This window comes from Terrapene carolina, unplaced genomic scaffold, assembly GCF_002925995.2.
Source record: "Terrapene carolina triunguis isolate 2854851 unplaced genomic scaffold, T_m_triunguis-2.0 Scaffold67, whole genome shotgun sequence".
Taxonomy (NCBI): Eukaryota; Metazoa; Chordata; order Testudines; family Emydidae; genus Terrapene; species Terrapene triunguis.
This window is the reverse complement of record NW_020664418.1, coordinates 17,847,581-17,872,084: the sequence shown is the minus strand read 5'-3', so window position 1 is coordinate 17,872,084 and position 24,504 is coordinate 17,847,581. Positions and strand designations below refer to the sequence as shown.

Genomic DNA, 24,504 nt, shown 5'->3' with positions numbered 1-24,504 from the left:
ATGTTAGCTTCCTTTCCAATGTGAGAATTATGCTAGTCATCTAGAGATAAGGTATGCAGTACAGTTGATCGTAGATAGCAGAAGTTGTGCTACTGAAACTTCTGGTGCAGACGATACATCTTGTGCCATGATCGTTGTCTTCTTTAGACTGATGGTTAGCCCAAATTGATCAACAACTATCACAAAGCTATTGCAACGTTTCTGGAGCTGCTCTGACAAGCACTGTGCTGTCAGCAAAAAGAAGTTATCTTAACAGCAAGTGTTTGATTTTACTTTTTGCTCTTAGACATGCAATGTTGAAGAGTTTTCCATCTGATCTTGCACGGAAATGTACAATTTCAGTGCTAAATGAGAAAGTGTGATGAAGCAGCAGAAAGAAGAATACACAAAGAGTGCTGGTGCCAAAACACATCCCTGTTTGACACCGCTGCAGATTTTAGAGCCGTCAGATTGATCACCATCTTACTGGATTGTAGCCTTTATGCCATCATGGAAGGATTGAATCAGACTGAGGAGGACTTTGAGGGGCAGCCAGTTCTCTCTAGCAACTGGAAAAGTCCCTTTCTGCTGACCAGGTCAAAAGCCTTTGAGATCTATGAAGGCCATACAGAGAAATTTTCATTGTTCTTGACACTTTTCTTGCAATTGCCTTAGTTTGAAGACCATCTTGATAAGTGATCTATTGGCACGGAAGTAGCACTGACTCTCTGTATATTCATATTCAGCCAGAACTTTCAGTCTTTTGAGAATTACCTGTGCAAATGCCGTGCCCACAACATTAAGGAGAGAAATTCCTCTGTATTTGTTGCAGTCACTCCAATCTCCTTTGTTTTTGTACAGCATTATGATGTTGGCATCCTTCATGTCTTGTGATGGCTTTTCAGTGGACTGCAGGGCATGCCAGAACCCGGGGCTTCAGCCCCGCAGGAGGCCTAGCGGGACTCAGGGCTTCAGCCCCGCTGGGACTTGTGCTGGGACTCCGGGCTTCAGCCTCGCCTGGAATGCTAGGGCTTGGGGCTTCAGCCCTTCCCAGGCGTGCTGGAGGTTGGGGCTTCAGCTGGGAGCTTCAGCTGAAGCCTGAAGCACGGCGCCTCCTGTGGGAATGAAGCCCCAAGCTCCAGTGCCCCCGGCGTACCTGGCGGGGCTCTATTTAGAGATGGTGGGGGAATACCTGCCCTCCCTGAGTTACGAATCAGCCTGGAGCATCTGCCAGGGCTCCCGCTGTCAGCCCTGGAGGGGTAGGGCTCCATTTAGGGACGGCAGCGGGAGGGGCACCTGCACCCTGAGTTACATGTCAGCCCAGGAGTCACCTGCCCCAAGCCTGCCAGCATGCAGCCAGTCACTCCTCTACCCGCACTAGCCCCACCCACACTAACTGCCCACAGCCCCCCAGAATTTCATGGTCCGGTCAAAAGCCTCTGGCAGTTTGGATTTGGCCCACGGTCCACCTATTGTCTACCTCTGCAATAGGCCCTGGGTATATTACACAGCATCATATGTGTTCATTAAACAGGGGCACTTGTGGTGTGAAAAATGTTTCTCTGGAATCCAGACCTTGACCGAGAAATCTGGAGCTTGACAAAAAATAATTGACTGCCCAAATCTATACACCAACCCACTTTTATAAAAGAGGTGAGTAGATACAATGTAATGAATATGGGTATTTGTGTAAGGAACAGCAACTCCCCACACATTTGTGTAACAAAAATATATTTGTAAAGAGCAAATAATAAAGAGATAATATACGCACGTGGTAGAAATGTTTAGAATTTAAACTAGCATTCTTGCAGCATTCAACCAGTGTGGACTGGTCTCCTGTGTATTTTTTTTCTTATTGCTGTTTTTAAACCCATCAGTATATCTACCGGTATGTGTAACTATACAGGTCTCCATCTAACAGAGTTAATATCTATGTTAATCTGGATCATGCTTTCTGCTAGATCTTCTTCACTAACATATTACATAAAAGATTTTTAAAAAATTGTTTGGAGCCGTTTAGATGTTTACATTCCTTTACAATATGGCTAAAATTGTAATAAAGTAGGTTCCTCAGTGACTATGGTTTAGAAGTTCCAATATTTAACAAGGCTTACTTAATCCACTCAAAAGACAAAACTCTTTTTTGTAAAAGTGTAAGGGAAAATTTTTCCTGTCAGACCTGTGGTATATCTAGATTGGTGCTACTGCAATACAAATAATAATTTGCTGCTCCCTGTTACATACCCAAAGCTTGCATTGATATCAGTTTTGTTCCAGTATACAGAGAAATATTGAATATTGGGATCAAATTCTATCATATGGATCAGAGAGGAAGATTTTGCCTTAAAGTCCTTGCACAAGAGAAAAGCACCAGATGACAGCCAGATAACAATGACAGCATTGAGCATATGTTATTATCTGATTAATGAGCCACAGGGAAGAGTACAATAAGCAAATGAGATCTCATATTCCCCATAATAAAGACAGCAGTGGAGGTTTACAAGTAGCATTGCTCTCTTTTTTCTCCCTTCAAATGCTTCAGATTCAACCTCAAGACAGCATGGAGAATAAACAGCAGCAATTACTCTTAGGAAGGGAAACTAACCCAGCAACCGAAAACCAGTCCTTTGAGATGCTAAAAGAACTAGCATTGAAGTGGTTTATGGAGACGCAGGTTCCTCTTATATTACAGAATGGTATTTTACCTGAGTGGTTCTATGGATTCATTACAAGAAAGTAAGACAGTCTATACCTTACAGTATAGCATAAAGTAGATTAAATAAATATGCTTGTCAAGTGCCTCTGTCTTCACAAATCCTCTCATATTTCAGACTAGGTTTCAGCTTACTTTGCAAAAAACCAACAACCCACCAACCTCTGCTTACTTTAAAGTCATTGCTCTTCTAGTGAGAAGTGTTTAACAGGATGGCATTCATATGCAGAGAAAGCAGGTTTTAAACGATGCCACTGTTTCATCACCTACATGTTGGTGTTTGGCATGTGTTCTGGAGAGGTGAGAATGCCTGAATGCAGTTTTGCATCAGCTTGTAATGCATTGTACATTCTTTAGTCATCCCGGTGTCAGTTATAGAAATTGATTATGACGATCTATGATAATTCACATAATTTTAATCCATCTTAATTTTTCTGACCAGAAACTTTAAAAATGAATGTTTTTGTTTGGTGGTGGTGGTATGAGACGTGCTTTTCCGTCTGGAAATAACTGTAATGTCCATTGACTTGTTGAAGTGTATTTAGTATGGCAATACAGTGCATTTTGTGTCCGTAGGAGTCACTAGGAATTTTAGTGTACTACCTTGATAGACCTGGATACTAACGGTTCGTTAGCACTGACCCTCCCCCCCCCCAACTTGGTAAGGCAACTCCCATCTTTTCATGTGCTATAATATATATTCTGCTTACTGTATTTTTCACTCCATTCATCTGATGAAGTGGGTTTTAGCCCATGAAAGCTTATGCCCAAATAAATTTGTTAGTCTCTAAGGTGCCACAAGAACTCCTCGTTGTTTTTTGCGGATACAGAGTAACACGGCTACCACTCTGAAACTTGAAATTCATTGTAATTCACTCTCTTTCTACAGGCAGAGTGAAGAGCTGCTTAAAGACAAAGATGTTGGCTGTTTTCTTATCAGATTAAGTGACAGAACAATTGGTTACATTCTGTCATATAGGTAAGACTGAACTTTACAAGGAACAGAAAGCTGCTGCCATTTGGTTGGGAAATGTCACCATTTGTAATTTGCTCTTCTTTTTACATACTTTGATTCATGCACCCTTTACACCTTTGAGTTTGCTTCCTGACCTGCTCAGGTGATTAGTTTATGCCTTGAGGCATGAGGAATGAGAATCTCTCTTACACTTTCTCCCCTAGCTAAATATCCCAAAAGAATAAGAGGTCAGTAATCTACACAATGGCACGAAGTGTCATATTTACAGCTATTGGGAAACCAAGAAGAAATATATTACCAAAGCCTATAGTAATGATTTTATCTTTTGGATTTTTTTTATTCACTAAGAGCCCAGTCCTGGAGTTCTCACCCCATTAAATAAGTAGGGATTTCGAGACTGGGCCCTATATAGGACTAAAAAAGCAAGGCCTATTTTAAATTGATCATTCTAGGCCTTGGCTACACTCGGGACTTCCCAGCGCTGCCGCGGCAGCGCTGTGAAGCGCGAGTGTAGTAGCAGCGCTGTATGTACTCCATCTCTCTGAGGGGAATAGCTTGCAGCGCTGTGAGCGAGCATGCAGCGCTGCAGGCTCTGATTACACTGACGCTTTACAGCGCTGTACTCGCTGTGCTCGGGAGGAGGGGGGGGGCGTTTTCACACCCCTGAGCGCAGCAAGTTGCAGTGCTGTACAGCGCCAGTGTAGCCAAGGCCCTAGTAAAGAAGGGATCATGAAACCCAATTATCAGAGAGGATCTGCAATCTGATCAGTATAGGACATGGGGAGAGGCACATGCAAAACACTTCTGCTGGCCTTTCACAGTTGTTAGATATTGTGTGTGCAGCAGCAGCAGCATGACTCTTTGTGGTCAAATGCAAAACTGTTTTACGCTTCAACCAGCACGTCATGGGAGTTTCTCCTCTCCTTTTCTCACACTGACACCCTACCTCAGAACTCAGACAACACCTCCTCTTCCTCAGTAGACTCACCATGAATTCACGCTGCTTTTCAGCTAACAGGTTGGTGTTAAACCTCATACTGCTGTTTACCAAAAGGTGTTGGTACTTAGCTCAATAGCTGGTCACTGGTGATGGTTTTTTCCTAGGTTTGCTGCTGATGCAATAGATTTTCAGTCAAGTTCATGTAGGGCGACCAGACGTCCCGATATTATCGGGACAGTCCCGATTTTAGGGGACTTGTCCCGCGTCCCGACCTTACATTGGTCGGGACATCTGGTCACCCTATATGAGGGGGACCGCGGCAAGCTGGCGTCGCCGGCGCCACTCACCTTTCCGCCCTGGGCCCTGGGGCAGCGCGCAGCTGAGCTCCTGGCGCCGCGGCGCCAGCCCATGGGGCCCCCCGCCCGGCCGGCAGGAGCCTGCAGAGCGCAGCCCTGCCCCTGCCCCGGGCACACAGAGAGGCAGCGAGGAGGTCTCGCTCCCCTGTGTGCTGCAGCGGGGCGGGGCTTGTAGACTCCGGCAGCGGGCAGCGGGCGCCGGGCAGAGAGTGCCCCTGCCCCCTGCTGGATGCTTCCTGGGAGCCGCTCCAGGTAAGCACTGCTGGGCTCACCTGGCCCCCTGGCAGGTCCCTCTGGAGGGGCTCCCCTCAGACCCACTGCCCTCAGCCCCCACCCTGACCCTGTTCCCTCAGCCTCCCCCGCAGTCCCCCCTGTGCCCCCCACCCTCAATCCACTGACCTCAGCCCCCCGGACCCTGTTCCCTCTGTCTCCCCCACAATCCCTCCCCTCCCCCCGATCATCTCACCCGACCCACTGCCCTCAGCCCCCACCCTGACCCTGTTCCCTCAGCCTCCCCCGCAGTGTCCCCCCTGTGCCCCGCACCCTCAATCCACTGCCCTCAGCCCCCCTGACACTGTTCCCTCTGCCTCCCCACAGTCCCTCCCCTCCCACCCCCCCATCATCTCACCCTGCATGGATGTGGAAATCTGTCCCGGATTCCAGGCTGTCGTTAGCCCCTGGGGCAAAAGATCAGCAGAGGTTTCCAAAGGGAAGTTTGCAGCCTTTGCTCAGACCCAAACATTTTCACTTAAATAAATAAAATAAATAAATAAATACCCAAACCCATCCTGACACCCATCTGCTCTGTCCAGATTTGCTGTTATCCCTGTTGGGGCCAAAGTGGTTTGAAAAATTAAAAATCCTTGACACCATTGTGTTGCTTCCCCCTGTGTTGCTCGTTAATCTGATGGACCTGCCGATAATGAATAAAGATGAATGCCCTGGGAGCAATGTGTCAGGCAGACAGTTTGTCAAGTAGGAAAGTGAATGCTGAAGCCCTCACAAAATGCAGAGGCTTTTCTTAACCTGAGAACTGAAAAAGAGCCAGATACCCTGCATGGGTTTGAAAGTGACATGAGCCAAGCAACTGACCAGAGCAGCATCAGGTTTGAAGTGACGAGGAGGGTCTGTGTCATGAAGTCTGCATTTCCACTGAGGACTCTTCCATTGCCAGGGTAGCGCTGGTGCAGGTCTGCCGCCCGGCACAGCAACTCTGAGAGGTGCCAGTGTAGACCCGACCCACTGCCCTCAGCCCCCACCCTGACCCTGTTCCCTCAGCCTCCCCCGCAGTCCCCCCTGTACCTCCCACCCCAAACCCAGTGCCCTCAGTCCCTGCCCCCATTCCAACAGCCTCCCCCACAGTCCCCCTACTCCCCCCAACCCACTGCCCTCAGCCTTGCCCTACCCCAAATCTCTTCTTCAGCCTCTCCCGTCATCCCACCCCCATCGCTCCCCCTGCTGTCCCACCCCCTCAACTTCCCCCCATTCCAGTCCTGCTCCCCTCTGTCTCATCTCCTCCAGACCCTGTCCCTCTCCCCAACCCCCCGACCCTCCCCAGCCCAGCCCCATTGTCTTTCCCGCCCTGCCCCACTCTTCACAGCTTTCTCTACCCTGTCCCATTCATGCTCCCCTCAGCCCCTACCCTACTCCCCCCATCCCAGTCCTGTCCCATCCCCCTCAACCCCCCCGACTCCCCCAGTCTCAGTCCTGTCCCCCTCAGTTCCTTCACCCTGCTTCCCCCGGTCCATCCCCACACACGCACCGACTCCCTCGACCTTCCTCCCCCCAATCCCACTGCCTAGACCCACCCCCGTCCCACTCAGGACATGCAGGAAAAAGAAGCAATGGGCTTAAATTGTAGCAAGGGAGATTTAGGTTAGACATTAGGAAAAACTTCCTAACTGTAAAGGTAGTTAAGCACTGGACAAATTACCTAGAGAGGTTATGGAATAGCAGTCATTGGAGTTTTTTAAGAGGTTAGACAAACACCTGTCAAGGATGGTCTAGTGTTGTTATTACTCAGTCCTGCCTCAGTGCAGGGGTTTGACTAGATGACCTGTTGATGTCCCTTCCAGTCCTACATTTCTGTGATTCACACTGAATTGCCTTGTGCCACTGTCTAATAGTAGTGGCACACAGTTCTCTGACATGCAGGTTTATAAAATTGTAGTTAATATACAGTTTAGAGCATAGCAATTTTAAAGCTCTGCATGTTCAGACCAACTGAGCTGAAAATTGTGATCTACAGTATTCAAAACTATTAAGATGTGGGCTGAAATAAAATCAGCATGAATTGCTCAACAATATCAATGGAATCAGCATTGCGCTGCTATATATTGTAAAACATTACAGTGAAATCTTGCAAGTATTACATAGCATGCCGCCTTGCCCAAGTGGTAACTAAGCACAACATCTTCCTGTTTCAACATTCTTAACTTGTATCCCATAGCTCCTAGAAGTTGCTTTTTTCAGACACTGAATGCTGCTAAGTTATGAGTTTTAACAGTTTTTTTTTCTTTTAAACCACAGCACTGAATGTTATTCTAAAATTGTTTCCCAAATATTCTTAAATTCCCAGTTTATCCCCCGCTGATGTTCATTGTGAAAAGTATTGCAGGTCTAATAATAATATTTGGCACTTTTGTAATTCACTGTCCAACATGTGTTTTGTGCTCTCCTCTGGTGGATTTTTAGAGGATAACTGTATAGCTACCAGCTAAGGGAGTTATATCTTGAACTCAAGTAGTAGAAGCTCATGCTTTTAAGTCTGGATGGCTCGGGTTCAATCTTTGGTGACTAGCTATGATGGAGGTTGCTACACTTATAATCCCTTTAATCAGAGGTTCTGAATATGCTTTGTTGTAGGCAGAGCTAGCCTATAGTTAAGCAACCGAAAATTTAGAATTGGAAGTGTTGAAATGTTGGGAAGCCTTATAATTTTGCCAGTCTGGAACGAACATCCCATCTGAGGGATGGGGTCGGGGAGAGAGGAGAGTGAGATAGGACCAGGAAACTGACAAGGAATCCAGAGCGGTAGTGGGGGGCAGTTGAAATCAGATGAGGAGCTGGGGCGGGTTAGACAGCAATAGGATAGACATAGACTGGAGGGGACGGGGAAGAAGCGTCTTTGACTACTAGAGACCACTCCGTTCAGGAGCCTGGAATAGACCCAGGATTCCTGAGTTTCACAGTTCCTCTTCTGTCAGCAGATATCTGTGAAACCCAGTGGCAAAAAAAGTGTCTCATCCCCCTATAGAGCTGATCTATCACATATAGGATGACAACCTACTGCCTCTGCCATCACTTACTCCATTAGCTCAAGTGGCAGAAGTCTGTGCAGTGGATCTAAAGGTTCATCGGCAGGGTTGGAGCCATGCGAGTTTCACGATGATTCCACATGACAGAATTTCTGGGGCAGTTCAGTTTTGATTTTTACAAAAAAACCTGGGGAAATGCATACAGAAATAGGGTGACCAGATGCCTAAATAGAGGAATCTCAAGCAGGAGTAGAGAGGTTATTTTATCTCTGTATTTGGCACTGGTGCAACCACTGCTGGAATACTGTGTCCAGTTCTGGTGTGCACAATTTAAGAAGGATATTGATAAATTGGAGAGTGTTCAGAGAAGAGTCACAAGACGGATTAAAGGATTATAAAACATGCCTTATAGTGATCGACTCAAGGACCTCAATCTATTTAGCTTAACAAAAAGAAGGTTAAGAAGTGACTTGGTTATAGACTGTAAGTATCTACATGGGGAACAAATAGTTAATAATGGGCACTTCAGTCTAGCAGAGAAAGGTAGAGCATGAGCCAACGGTTGGAAGTTGCAGCTAGACAAATTCAGACTGGATAGAAGGCATACCTTTTCAATGGTGAGAGTAATTAACGATTAACAATATACTAAGGGTCATGGTGTTTTTCTAAAAGCTTTTTCTAAAAGCTATCCTCTAGGAATTATTTTGGGAAAGTTCTGTGTCTGTGCTATACAGGTGGTGAGACCAGGTGATCACTGGATCCCTTCTGGCTTTATAATCTCAGAACTAGGTACATCAATTCACATGCAAAATTCTCATTGAATTCAATAGGTATCCTTGCCCTGTGGCTTGTGGTGCGGGCTGCAGCAGGGGCCATACAACCCCTCTCGCAGCTTCCTAGGGCCCCCTCTCATGGCTCTGTGCACCTGTGTCTGTCGTTGTCGTCCCCTCCCTCCCGCTCACCCAATGTGTCCTGATATTTCACTCTTGCGATCTGGTCACCCTAAGTTCATGGGATCAGATTCAGAGGTGATGTGTGAGATGGTGCCAGAAATCTGTCATTAGCTGCTCCTGTGGGAAAAAACAACCACATTTTCACCATGTAAAAAGCCTTTGAAACATCTCAATTTGCACATGACCACTAAATTCTTCAAAGATTCTGCCTGCACTGAGCATGTTTCATCCAGGGCTTCAGGGTCTGAGCTGGTCTTTCCCTGCAACAGCCACTCCTGCATTCCTGCAGCCACAGTGGCCCCAGGCACCAGAACTGAGAGCAGGGAGACTGCCTCTCCTGGGCTCACAATGCTTCCCAAAGTGGTGCCCAGGCAGTGAGAAGGAGAAATGGCCTGACTGTACTGGGTTGGATAGGAGCAGAGCGGGAGGTGGGCAGGAGCCAGAGGGCTGGATAGGAGTAGAGGAGGAGAAGGAAGGCAGGAACCAAGATTGGGCATGATGGATAAGAGCAGAGGGGGAAGGAGGGCAGGAGTCAGGACTGGGTGTGGTGGATCGGAGCAGAGGGGGACAGGGCAGGAGCTGGGATTAGGGGTGGATAGGAGCAAAGGGGAACAGAAACAGGCTGGGGGCACTGGGACAGAAGGTCTGTCCACTACAGCACATTCCCCTCCAGGGCCTGGAATGGAGCCCATTTATTCCTGGATCTCACCATTCCTCCACGGTCAGCAAGTATCTGTGAAATCCACTGCCAGAGTATGTTTCTCATCCCTTACTAGTGGCTGGTCCACATGGAGGATAACAGCCTACTAATGCTACCAGTTACAATCTTGCTGAGGACCCAATTTGAAGTCAATACAGTTCCACATGATGGAATTTCAATTTTTTTCAGGTTTTTTAAATGTAGGAGATTACATTTAAAAATTACACTAAAAGAATATTAAGGTTGAAAAAGTCAAGCATTCAAAAGTTAGGACATTCCAGAATTAAGGCTGTCCATGCAACAATAGGCCAAATCAGACCCTGTCATTCAAAATCTCTTCTTTTAGTGTGTCAAATAAAATGGAAGCTGGTTCCAAACACCCATAGGTTTTGGTTTTGCAAACCTGAACCATGAGTGCAAAAACAGAAGTTTTCTCAGCCTGTGTGTTGTGCTTGCTATTTAAGTCTAAACTATGTATTTCAATTGCAGAGGAAAAGATCGATGTCGGCATTTCGTCATTAATCACCTACGGAATGGACATTATGTAGTATCAGGGGATACCTGTACCCATGAAAGCCTTGCACAGCTGATAGGCTATTACCAGACTTCAGAAATCGAGCCTTTTGGAGAAAAATCTTACAACAGTTTGTGCTCAGGTAAGTTCAACTCTTCAGAATTCACTTAGTTCCTGATGAAATGAGATCAAACGTAGTAACTATTGCTTTTGGCTGAGGCTAAAAATCAGAGAATCATAGGACTGGAAGGGACCTCGAGAGGTCTTCTAGTCCAGTCCCCTGCACTCAAGGCAGGACTAAGTATTATCTAGACCATCCCTGACAGGTGTTTGTCTAACCTGCTCTTAAAAATCTCCAACGACAGAGATTCTACAACCTCCTTAGGCAAGTTATTCCAGTGCTCAACTACTCTGACAATTAGGAAGTTTTTCCTAAATGTTCAACCTAAACTGCCCTTGCTGCAATTTAAGCCCATTGCTTCTTGTCCTAGCCTCAGAGGTTACTCAGAACAATTTTTCTCCCTCCTCCTTCTGTAGAACCTTTTATGTACTTGAAAACTGTTGTCGTGTCCTCCCTCAGTCTTCTCTTCTCCAGACTAAACAAACCCAATTTTTTCAATCTTCCCTCACAGGTCATGTTTTCTAGATCTTTAATAATTTTTGTTGCTTTTCTCTGGACTTTCTCCAATTTGTCCACAGCTTTCCTGAAATGTGGCATCCAGAACTGGACACAATGCTCCAGTTGAGGCCAAATCAGTGTGGAGTAGAGCGGAAGAATTTTACTTCTTATGTCTTGCTTACAACATTCCTGCTAATACATCCCAGAATTATCTTTGCTTTTTTTGCAACAGTGTCACACTGTTGACTCAAATTTAGCTTGTGATCCACTATGACCCCAGAATCCCTTCTGCAGTACTCCATCTGAGGCAGTCATTTCCCATTTTGTACGTGTGCAACTGATTGTTCCTTCCTAATTGGAGTACTTGGCATTTGTCCTTATTGAATTTCATCCTATTTACTTCAGACCATTTCTCCAGTTTGTCCAGATCATGCTGAATTTTAATCCTATCCTCCAAAGCACTTGCAAACCCTCCCAGCTTGGTATCGTCTCCAAACTTTATAAGTCTATTCTTTATGCCATTATCTAAATCATTGATTAAGATATTGAACAAAACCAGACCTGATCCCTGTGGGACCCCACTTGATATGTCCTTCCAGCTTGACTGCGACCCACTGATAACTACTCTCTGGGAACAGTTTTCCAACCAATTATACATCCATCTTATAGTAGCTCAATCTAGATGGTATTTCCTTAATTTGTTTATGAGATGGTCATGCGAGACAGTATCAAAAGCCCTACTAAAGTTAAGATATACTGCATCTACCACTTCCCCCCCTATCCACAAGACTTGTTACCTTGTCAAAGAAAGCTACTAGGTTGGTTTGATTTGATTTGTTCTTGGCGAATCCAAGCTGACTGTTATTTATCACCTTATTATCTTCTAGATGTTTGCAAATTGATTGCTTAACTATTTGCTGCATTATCTTTCCGGGTACTGAAGTTAAGCTGACTGGTCTGTAATTCCCCGGGTTGTCCTTATTCCCCTTTTTATAGATTGGCACTATATTTGCCCTCTTCCAGGCTTCTGGAATCTCTCCCATCTTCCATGAGTTTTCAAAGATAATCACTAATGGCTCAGATATCTCCTTTGTCAGCTCGTGTATCCTATGATGTATTTCATCAGGCCCTCATGACTTGAAGACATCTAATTTGTCTAAGTAATTTTAAACTTGTTATTTCCCTAATTTACCCTCTGATCCTATCTTATTTTCACTGGCATTTACTATGTTACATATCCAATTGCTACTAACCTTTTTGGTGAAAACAAACAAAAAAGTCATTTAGCACTTCTGCCATTTCAACATTTTCTGTTATTGCTTTCCCCCCCTCACTGAGTAATGGGCCTATGCTATTCTTGGTCTTCCTCTTGCTCCTAATGTATTTGTCGAATGCTTTCTTGTTATCCTTTATGTCTCTAGCTAGTTTAATCTCATCTTGTGCCTTGGCCTTTCTAATTTTCTCCCTACATACTTGTATTATTTGTTTATATTCATCCTTTGCAATTTGACTTAGTTTCCACTTTTTGTGGGACTCTTTTTTGAGTTTCAGATAATTGAAGATCTCCTGGTTAAGACAGGGTAGTCTCTTGCCGTACTTCCTATCTTTCCTTCTCAGTGGAATAGTTTGCTCGTGCCCTTAATAATGAAACTCTGAAAAACTGCCAACTCTCGTGAACTGTTTTTCCCCTTAGACTGGCTTCCCATGGGATCAACTCCCTGAGTTTGCTAAAGTTTGCTTTCTTGAAATCCATTATCTTTATTGTGCTGTTTTCCCTCTTACCATTCCTTAGAATCATGAACTCTATCATTTCATGATCACTTTCACCCAAGCTGCCTTCCACTTTCAAATTCTCAACCAGTTCCTCCTTATTTGTCAAAATCAAATCTAGAACAACTTCTCCACTAGTAGCTTTCTCCACCTTCTGAAATAAAAAATTGTCTCCAATACATTCCAAGAACTTGTTGGATAATCTGTGCCCTGCTGTGTTATTTTCCCAACAGATGTCTGGGTAGTTGAAATCCACCATCAACACCAAATCCTGTGCTTTGGATGATTTTGTTAGTTGTTTAAAAAAAAAAGCCTAATCCACTTCTTCTTCCTCATTAGGTGAGCTGTAGTAGACCCCCACCATGACATCAACCTATTTTTTTACCCCTTTAGTCCATACCCAGAGACTTTCAGCAAGTCTGCTTCCTATTTCCATCTCAACCTCACTTCAAGTGTGTACACATTTTTGATATATGAGGCAACACCTCCTCCCTTTTTTCCCTGCCTGTCCTTCCTGAGCAAGCTGTACCCTTCTATACCAATATTCCAGTCACGTACATTGTCTCCCCAAGTCTCTGTGATGCCAGTTATGTCATAGTTGTGTTTATTAACTAGCATTTCTAGTTCTTCCTGCTTATTCCCCATACTTCTCATATTAGTATACAGACATCTAAGATACTGATTTGATTTCCCCCCACCCATGTTCTCTCTTGTTGCCCCCATGTCTTCCCACCTATGTGCAGGAAGCAAAAAATTTGTTCTCAACCCTGGTAAGCTGCCTTGGGTATTGATGCCAAATTAGACAAGTAGATAGAACTTAAAATATGTGAAAGAATGCACTGGACACAATATCTGCAAGGTGCAGCTGTTGTATAAGGACGGGGGTGTGGCTGGACAGCTCGGATTAGATCAGGGAGCTGCAGGCTTCAGCCAGCACCAGGTTCTGGTTTTTGTTGTGTTAGAATTATGTAACATGAAAATAAAATAAATTAAAATACAAAGAACATGTCATACTACCAGGAGTGGATGGATTTGAGACCCATCAGGAAGAATTTTCACAATGATTTCACATGCCAGAACTTCACACACCCAGCCAGTAAAAATGAATGGCTTGAAGCCACTAGTAGACCTGAGTTTGCTTAGTGACCAGGCTAAGAGTCAGCTGTGCCCATTATGTATGATTGCAGTGGATGCAGACAGAATGGGTGGTGTCAGGAAAATTGCCTTATTAGGTATTGCTGGTGCAGAGGTCCTAGATATTCTTAACAGCTTCCAACTCTGGCCCCTGGACAGTACTGACAGAGTGATTTTGATAGGATTTTAGCAGTATAGTTTGAAGTTTATTGTGTACCTAGAAAGAATGAAATATTTCTCCTCCATATGAGAGTACACTACAGACTTGAAGCTCTAGGATCAGGCCTGCAATTTTGGCCCCTTAAAAGGTTTAAATTTGAGACAGAGTGGGTGGTAAGTTGCAGCAATGAGAAGGTGCATGAGCTACTCCTGAGGGAATTCTGTGCCAAAAAAATAAAAATTCTGTACCAAAAATAAAAATTGTGCACACGATATTTTAAAATTCTGCACATTTTATTTGTCAATAAATAAATGTGGCTCCAGCATGGCAGTGGGGAGCACAGGCCAATGACTGCATTGAGGTGGGAGATCACCCTGAAGCCCCTACCTCCCCTAGTACAGGGACTCAGCAGTGAGGCTGCACCTGACCCTGACACAGTGCAAGGGCTGGGCCTGCCCCAGAAACACCCTGGGGTCCTGCCCCCTGCGCCAGACACACCAGGTGTGGGTGGGCAGGCTCATCCCAGCAGGATCCAAGTGTGGAGGGCTTAGTGTGGGGGATCCAGCTGTGGGGAGAGAGGTTTCTGTGTGGGGCAATCTGGGTGCGGACGGCTCAGTGGGAGATCTGGATGCACAGGTGCTTGTTAGGGGGTTCTGAGTGCAGGGGCATTGGGACTCTGGAGGGGATCCAGGTGAAGGTGGTTGGGGCTTAGTGGGGGAGGGGTCTGGGTGTGGGGAGATGGGGCTTTGCATGGGGGCTGGGTGTGGAGGGGTCAGTGGGGGGTCTAGGTGCTGGGGGAGTGGGTCTTGATGGGGTGGGGGTCCAGGTGCAGCTGACTGGGGCTCAGTGGGGTGGGGGTCTGGGTGTGGGGGGCTCATTGGGGAAATCGAGATGTGGGGGCGTAGGGCTTGTCAGGGTGAGGGTTTGATGGGTCTGCTTAATGTGGGAGCCCCAGCTGCTGCAAAGGGGATGCTGCATGCCTGGCTCCCACTTCCCCCCCGCAATTCCCCTAACCCCTTTTCTTCCCCATCTCATGCCCATGCCCTATCCTCCTTTCCTCACTCCAGGGGTGCTGGAACAATTTGTATAGTGGGGTGCTGAGAGCCACTGAACCAAAGTGCAAACTTTGTGTATAATGGAAATCACTTCAAGCCAGGGGGTGCAGCAGCACCCCTATTTCCAGCACCTATGCCTCACTCCCACATTCCCCTCTCCCTGCCCTATTCCATCCCCCTTCCTTCTCCACTGCCTCTTCCCCTCGCTCCCCCTTCCCTCATTTCCCCCACCCCACCTTACCCAGCCCCACCAGAGGCACTCACTGTTGCACACAGAAAACAGGAAGGTCCCCGCACACCAAAGGGAAGCACGACTGGCACTAGGACCCAGGAGGTGACGTTCAGCTGCAGAGTCAGAGGAGCCCAGACACAGCCTCCTTCAACTGGGCAGCTCTATGCTTACAGAAATGAGTGGGGGCAGTGGCATGTAACCCCGTGTGCCCCAAATGCCTCGCCGCTGTTTCGAGGCAATCCCCCTCCCAAAAAACCGCCCATGATCGTCCCCCTGTGCAGCTTCCCGCAGAATTCCCCCAGGAGTAAATTTGATCAGAGATTATAAGCTAACTTTAGAAAAAGCCATACAGCTCTGCAAAACAGCAGAACTGGCAAACTTGCAGATGCAGGCAGGTACGATGGGCTCCATCTTGGCCGATGCCAGGGATCTTCAGAGTTGTAAGCATGAGTTTCTACTTGAGCCTAAGGACCAGCCTGTGTACCTGGAGGCTCAGTGGATCAGGCACAGAGAAGAACATGTAACACACTGATCAGTGAGTTGCATATGTTTTAAGGAAGGGGGAGAGTCAAGAAACCATATGTGAGGTTATCATGCAGCAGAATACAGGAAACTCTGAGACTTGCATTAGGGCACAAAGATTTTCAGAGTTCTGTCTATGAAATACCATTTGTCATAAACTGATCACAAATCCCCATTAACTATCTCAAAGAAGGGTCTGTGGGAAGCCCCACCCAGAATTGAAAGCCTGCTACCGAAGCTTCAAAAATATGACTACGCTATTGAATGTATTTAGCAAGTTGTTTTAATTGTAGCTGACAGTTTGTTCATCACCTGACATGAGATCCACTGAGATCAGAATCAAGCAAGTAAATCGGACATTGACATCAACATCAGAAAATACTCAGGTGCTGTGTCACACATGGGAAAAGTTACAAGGTGTTACAGCAGAGGATGAGACACTACAGTCCATGCTGCATGCTGAACATTCCAGAGGGAAAAAATTGTTCATGGCCAACCACTGTGTATATTGCAGGCATTCTCTCTCAATTCCAGATGGTGTTCTTCTTCTAGGAAAGGGTTTTGTGATTCCATTTGTACTCAAAATAAATGTGAAGGCTCATTCATGAGGGCATATAGAAACAGAAAATGCAAAAGGAGGGCATGAGAAGCAATATATTGGCCAGGAGTAAGCATAGTTGTCACTCGCATAGTAAATGCTTGTGTCACGTGTCAAATATACAGATCATCCCTACCTTAAAAAAAAGTATAGGCACATTAGCTGGAGTCTGGGACACTGTAGATATTTTAATCCTAGAGGACAGGTAATACTTAACTGGCATTGATGCATATTCAAGCTATGTAGAGGTGGCTCAGCTAAAGGAGGCCACATCAGTGCAGATGATCTTAAAGCGTAGAGCTATTTTGTTAGATTTGGGATTTCTAAATAGTGAAAACTAACAGATCTCAGTTTGCCAGCAAAGATTTTAAGGCCTTCACAGAAGATTTGGGATTTCATCATGTAACCTGCAGTCCTACATACCCTCAGCATAATAAACTAGCAGAATATGGAGTTAATTTTTTTACAAAGTTGTTAAAGACTACACATACAATGGAAGGTTCTCTCATTACTTTGCTAAATTACTTGGCAACACTGTTAAAAAGCGATATGCTACATGCTAAATTACTGCTGGGATGTCAGATCAGGACAAAACTTCCCCATGTGGGTACAGCTCAAAGAGAAACTCACAAACAAATGTGAGAGTTAATAAAAAGGAAAAACAAAGACTATCACTGTGCCAAAACTGCTGTATACCCAAGGACGTTTAAACCAGGAGAAATTGTTAGAATTTGGACTGATGGCAGCTGGGGAGACAGGGCTGAGGTCAGATACCTGCTTGCCCCAAGATCATACTAGATTACGTCAGAGGACACTTGCTGAAACAAAAACACAAACACCTGTTGCTGCTTCCAGTGATCCACTGAACAAATGACTTACCTGAGTTTTCACAGGCACATTCTTCTGTGTACTCACCCATCACAATATCTGTGTACTTGTCTAGGGCCATACCCGTCTGCACAGAGCCACTGGGCTCACTTACTAATGATGTCGGCTACAACAAGAAGCAGCTACATCTTCAGTATAGTCTGCTGACTGGCCTGATGCAACTCCCATAAAAACACACAGTGGTAGAGTAGTTAAACCCCACAGACTCACTGAACATTGCTGAATCTTTGAGGAATAGTTTGATGGAGAAAGAACAGAAGTTTATTTATTTATTTACTAATAAGGGGAAGGATATATGAAGTAGCTGTTATTGTGTAAGCACATGGGTATGACTAAAGAGTTCCTCTGTATTGGAAAATGGGGCCCAGGGCAGCTGAGGCTGCAGGCTTTGGTTGCTGTTGTGTTAGAGTTCTGTAATGTTTCAAGAAAAGAATGTTAAAATATAAGCACTGTTGCTTTAGTGCAGAGAACATCACAGTGTCTCAATGATCAGAGGCCCATCAGGAAACACTCTTTTCACTGTGGATGTTGCTGGTAATTCACTGCTGTCAAAGGCTCTTGCTCATCTAAGTCCATAGGTAGTTATCAGACATGGAGAATAGATACACTTTAGTCCCAGTTCTGCTCTCATTTTCACCAGTGTAAATCATAAATAGCTCCTCTGATGTCAAGGGAGTTGCTAAAGATTTGAACTACCATACTTAAGAGCAGAATTTGGCCTTTTTTGGCTGTAATTTCAGATTACCTGCACATCTTATTTCTACAGCACAAAACAAAAAGAAGAAATATCCCCCGGTGCAAATAGGTGCATCTGAAAGCTAGTCTACACTAGGAGCGCTACATCAGCGCAGCTGAACCAATGCAGCTATGCTGCTGCATCACGTCTGGTGAAGACGCTCTATGCCAATGGGAGACTTCTCTCCCGTCGGCATAACTACTCCACCTCCATGAGAGGTGGTAGCTATGTTGGCGGGACATAGCGCTGTCCACACCAGTGCTTAAGTTGGTGTAACTTATGTTGCACAGAGGGATGGCTTATTCACACCCCTAAGCGACATATGTTGCACCAACATAAGTGGTAGTGTGTACAATTCCTGAGGCTTTGATTCTTGAAGCATCCCACCTCAACTACTGTCAGAAATAGGGTATCAGACTAGATGGACCATGGGTCTGTTCGGGTACAGCAATTTGATGTTCCTAACACTTCTTGTGGAGTATTATATAAAGCTATTTAAGAAGGTATTGCCTTATGCAGAATGAATAATTCAAAGTTGCTAACTGAACTTATTTATATCATTATTAAAAAGTGAAGAGTTCATGCTATTTATCTCTCAGGAAAGGCATGAACATCCCACTTACCACCATAGTAGTTATTCATGACATGTTTTAGTAATTAACTACTATTTTTCCCCCCCCCACAGCCAATTGAGAAAAGTTTATATGATGAGATCGCTTTGGATCAGCAAACCTCTTCAAAGCAAAGTAAATCAAACAGTGGAGAAGTCAATCCCTTGCTGATGAGGCAAATGTCTGGCAGCTCACAAACCACTGTGCTAATGAAGGAAGCCACCTCTCTACCTCCAAAGTCAAAGAAAGAGCACAAAAACTTATCAGGAGAAAGAAAGAACTTTAACTCCCAGGTAGGTTTTATGCAGAATGCAAAAGTAATGTCCCGCTGTTGGGGACTTGTTTGAAGCAGAGACAGCAGGTATCTTGAATTAATTAGTGTCGCTAGGGTGATCTGCTGTGCTGCGACCATGTTCCAGGAAGTGCCGTACCAATTTGGTGATGTTTCAGAATCAGAAATACAGATTCAGTAACATTGTAACATTGCCCTTGGAATTATTTTCTGTCAACATAAGAATGGTCATATTGGGTCAGACCAAAGTCCATCTAGCCCAGTATCTTGTCTTCCAATAGTGCCCATTGCCAGTGCTTCAAAGGGAATGAACAGAACAAGTAATCATCAAGTGATCCATCCCCTATCATCCATTCTCAGCTTCTGCCAGAGGTGACTTTACTAGGCAAACAAAATGTGATCATATTTTTGGCCACTAGTGAAGAGTGAAGTTCACCCCTATGCAGTGGTCCTGGTGGAAGGCCTGGGTACTCAAAATAGAGCTTTAAGTGGGACTTAAGTGTACACAGGCCTTGAACTGGCCTTTCGCATGGGGATGAATGTAATCCTATAAACACATATCCCCTGTTTTCCCCAGAAGTGTCATAGGAAAGCAGTGATGCTGAAGGATCTAGCAGTGATTGTGGACAGGTTACGTATTAATTTGCAATGTGACTTGGCATCAAAAAAGCCAGTGCAATCTTGGGCTGCATAAGCAGAGGCATCAAGTCACAGAGCAAGGAGGCGATGGTCTCTTCTACTGTATGGCTCTGGTGACCCCTTACCTAGAGTAGAACATTTGGTTCTGTGGTTCTCCACAGTGCACTAAGGCCCACGTCTGACCACCCCAGCCACCAAAAAAAAAAAAAAAAAAAAAGAAAAAAAACCCCCAAAAAACAAAAAAAAAAAAAAAAAAAGGTAGAGAGCTGCTGAACAGCTGCCGCTTTTCAGGGGTGAGGAACTGACTTCTAGAGACAGACCCAAATTCTTGCTGGTTGAGATTTTCAGAGAAATACTAGAGAGAATGTAACCATACATCCTCCTTGAAAATTAATGAGCTAAGTCCCCTATGTTGCTTTGAAAATCTCAACCACTGTCTTTATTCTGAATCAGACCAAATTCCCCATTGGCTTCAATAAGAGTTCTGAGGAAGGACTCGGATCTAAGTAAGGATGTAGTAAGTGCTACAGGATTTTTAAAATGCCTAAGGATTCTTTGATTTCTGTGAAGTTGCCTGGGAGTAACCATGGTCTGAATGTATCTCATCACCTTTGTTGATGCATTGCATTTTATATTCATTACTGACTCCTGAAAATTATGTTCCTCTCTTTCCTCTCCATCATATCAGGATCCAGACATAGCCCCACCACTGCCGGATAGGAGCAGCTTGCTTATGCAGGAGACATTCAAGCTAGATTTAAACGATCAAGGAAACATTGTATATGCGGAGCTGAACAAACACCATATGAATGGCAGAGGCCTTAGTTTGGAGACCCAGTCTGCCACTGACAAAATCCTCATTGAGAAATCAGGCTGTTTATCACAAGGTGACACCCAGCAAAAACCAGGAGAACCAGACCAAGCAAACTACTCTCCTAGCAAAAAAATCAGCTCGGTGTATGCTTTGGCTAAGCAAGCCGAACGTTTCTATGACAAAAAAATTGATCTTATAAAGCCATCGCCTCCAGAAACTGTTTATTCTGAAGTTATGCTTGAGCAAGGCAAAAGCAATTCCTCACTTCCTTGGGGTCAAAGGGTCCATTCCCCATCCCTTTGTCCATCAACTTCTGCAGACACAAAGAAGTTGACATTAAGTACTCCTGCTACAACACCCCCTAAGTTGTCTCCGAAGTTACCCATTAAAGCTAGGACCTCTGTGGAGTCCCAAGATTCAGAACAGCTATTTGCAACCTATGCAACCTCCCTCCAAAGCAATGAAGGGCTTAGAAAACCAAACAACAAGATCCTTTATGATTCATCGACACATAGCACATATGGGCAGATTGAGAAAGTGAAAGCTTGTAAGCCTTTTGCTTCTGGCTCTGATAATGGAAACAATACTTATGAACAGATTCCTGTCGGACGGCCAAAGTCATCTACCCATGATCAAGCTTCTGAGAGACTTTCTAAGTCTTCTCTAGTACAACCCAATGATACTTATGATGAGGTGTCTTTGAACACAAGATCCTCCAGAACAGAGGACTGTACTGAAAATACATATGAAAAGATCCCTGAAAATTTCCAGAAAGGCTCATCTGCAAAGCAAATTCCTGCTCCTGATAACACGTATGAGCAAATTTCCCTAGACCTTGTGAAGGGAGAAGAAGCAAAACCAAACCAGAAGGTACAGTACAATTAAGAGACTTTAAAAATAAAACCTAAGTACCATTCAGAATAATTCAAAAGGATCAGATCCAGTTTTCCTCAGGCAAATTTCCAAAGTCCTAAACCTCTAGGCACTTAGGACATGATTTGGGTTGTTTAAAGGATACCATTCAGGACAGAAAGCTCAAAGTTATAAACATCTTTAGCTTGTGATTAGATATCAAAAGAAAAAAAAAGCCAGGCATCAGGATGACCAAAAATGAACATTTCTCGCAATTATAGCTTGTTGTTATAGGCAGTATTCCTATTACAGGGCAAGATAAAGGAAAAGAAATCACCATATATCCTGAAAACAAAACTTTTTGGCAGGGAGATGCATTAGGCTGTAGAATATTCTCTCAAGAGAGGTGGTGGACCCTTGGTTTGGACATACAAAACTACAGTGGCCAATGCATTAACTACTGTATAATAACTACTGTATAAAACAGTCAGGACTGGATGGACCAGATGGGCCCAATAGAACTTTTCAATCTCTAACATGAGTTTATGGTTAAATACATAAAAGTGCATTTAAAAGTTTAACATCTGGAGGTGGTTTGTTCCAGTCACTGAATCTGTGTATTTGCTAGTTTTCAAGTATTAATGACCGTAAATATACAGAATATTCAACTGTGCTGTCAGAGACTTGGGAACTATTTCTTTCCATCTATCTAAAATACATACTTTCTCCTTTTTTTTTTATTGGCAGATGAACAAGCGAAGAAGATTTTTTTTTGCTGACAAGAAGAATAAATCATGAAGGAGAGTTTTAAATTTGTTCCATTTAGCCTAGACTAAAGATCATAGAAAAACATGCAGAGATAAATTTGTTCCTTGTGTAATTTCCCCAACGCCTGTGGGTTTAACCAGGGACATGTTTAGCCTGTACTGTTTATGAAAGCAAAAATAGAGATGAAATGCTGGAAAATGAATAATATCTATTGTTTATCTAGTTACAAAGCCCCCAGTTCATAGAAATCTGCACAACTTCAATTTTCTTTTCACTTGAGCTATGTGAATTTAGGACCAAATTCAGGCACTGACCTAGAGTCAGGGGTGAAAGTAACTTAAAGGACTTACCAGTACTCCGGAGTCCTGAGCAGGGGGTGGGGCCTCAACCGGAAGAGGCGGGGCCTTTAGAGCCCCGGCCCTTTCAATCGAGATTAAAAGGGCCCTGGGCTCTGGCTGCGGTAGTGGCGGCTGGGAGCCCTGGGCCCTTTAAATCACCGCCTGAGTCCCGCTGCTGGAGCCAGCGGAGATTTAAAGGGCCCGGGGCGGTAGCAGCAGCCGGAGCCACGGGCCCTTTAAATTCCCACCAGAGCCCAGCTGCCGCTATCCCAGGGCTCCAGCAGCGGGGCTCAGGCGGCGATTTAAAGGGCCCGTGGCTCCAGCCGCCCCGGGGCCTTTAAATTGCTGCTGGATCCCTGCTGCCAGAGCCCTGGGGTAGTGGTGGTGGGGCTCCTGCGGTGATTTAAAGGGCCAGGGGCTCCCAGCCACCGCTACTGCAGCAGAGCTCCGGGCCCTTTAAATCGCTGCCGGAGCCCTGGGGGTCCCGGCCACCTCCGCTACCTGGGGCTCTGGCAGTGGGGCTCTGGCAGCAATTTAAAGGGCCTGGGGCTTCAGCCGCAGCTGGGAGCCCCAGGCCCTTTAAATTGCCGCCTGGGGAAGCCGGTCCGGTCCGGAATACCGGCTCTTGCCAGTATGCCGTACCGGGGCGTACCGGCTTACTTTCACCTCTGCCTAGAGTCCTAAGCCCAGGAGCATGAAGCACATGGTGGAAGTTGGCCACCCCATGCCAATTCTCCCCCAAGCCTGTGGAGAAGCAATCCCTCAATCACAGACAGTTTTAAATTGGAATAGGGGAGAGAGAGAGAGATTGTGTGGATTAGCTGAAAGTGTGCATCATCTTGCCTTGTGTGTCCCTGGTTGGGTAGAGCAACAGGGACAGCACTGTTTTTATATCTGTTTCTAAGGAACCAATTTAGAGCTATTCAGCTAGGAAGCAATCCTGGACCTGCAGTGCAACAACAACAACTTTATTGAACATACAAATTTATGAACAATATTGCAGACCTTGTTGTAATAAGAACTACTGGCATATATGAACATATGTTCCCCATCTATCTGTAGAAACCGGTGACTCTTATTCTTAGCCTATAAGCTCTTTGGAAGCAAGGACTGTCAGTGCTTTTGTTCTTTGTACAGTGCTTAAAACAATGAAGTTCTGGTCTATGACTGGGGCTCCACAATTCACATCACACATACCCACCTTTTTATTAGGGTGGTCAAGAGATTAAAAAACCACTACTTCAACTCCCGCCATCCATTTCCCTTGGCCACTTCCCCGTAGCCCTAGCACCTTCTCTGCCCTGTCCCGTTTGCCCTGCAGCTCTCTTTATATATGGGCCTGCTCTGCCCTGATGGGCTGCTCATTGCAGCCCCTCTCTGATTGGCTGTCTGCTGCGCAACCTCCCCAGGCCTGCTTTTAACCCTTTCTCCACCAGTGTGGGGCAGACGCCCCATCACAGTAATGAAAAATAAATTATCCTGCTATTTGTAGCTTATTTGGAAATGTGCCCTCTTTCCTGCATGTATCTTTTCAATCAGAGCTATAAAGATTGCATCTTGCAAAGATACAAACATTCATATCCTGTATGTAATTTGTTCAGAGCCATTAAAATTAATTTTGTTCACTGCCTGTGGTTCATTTCACACAATAATGGTGATATTGCATGTTCTGTGGAACAGCTTCAGAAACAGATCACTATACTGTGTGTGATGGGGACGGGGCAAGAGAGTTAGTCACAAAGCCACCTGCCTCCTTCTAAGAAGTCTTCTTTATAGCCGTATCCCTGTACCTACCTCAGGTCCATTGCTAGTGCACTGTCAGTGTGCCTGTGTTTCAGCGATGGAGCCGCTGCCCATCTTCAAATCAAGGAGAAATGCCCTAAGTGTGATACAGCAAACTGCAGTCTCTTTTGGTAAAACCTAAGGGGCCTATTCTGGATCCTAATTGCACCAGCACAAAATCCAGAACAACTCCATTCAGAACAGTGGAGTTAGACTAGTGTAAAACTGGTGTGAGAGAAGAATCAGTGGGCTTGATCCTGCAGTCCTTACTCATGGCAGTGATCCTGTTGAAACTGAGTTTACTGC

The 24,504-nt window shown here is 45.1% G+C and overlaps 1 protein-coding gene across 1 annotated transcript; it reads left to right on the top strand.

Moving 5' to 3' along the window:
- Positions 1 to 2,521: 2,521 nt before the first annotated feature.
- On the top strand, positions 2,522 to 22,157 carry SH2D7 (SH2 domain containing 7). Its single transcript, XM_024200590.2, is given in 7 exon segments — positions 2,522 to 2,715; positions 3,582 to 3,671; positions 10,364 to 10,505; positions 10,507 to 10,530; positions 18,788 to 19,006; positions 20,333 to 21,328; positions 22,058 to 22,157. Coding segments are annotated over 7 exon segments (1,698 nt in total). The 5' UTR covers positions 2,522 to 2,539; the 3' UTR covers positions 22,109 to 22,157.
- The last annotated feature ends 2,347 nt before the right edge of the window (positions 22,158 to 24,504 follow it).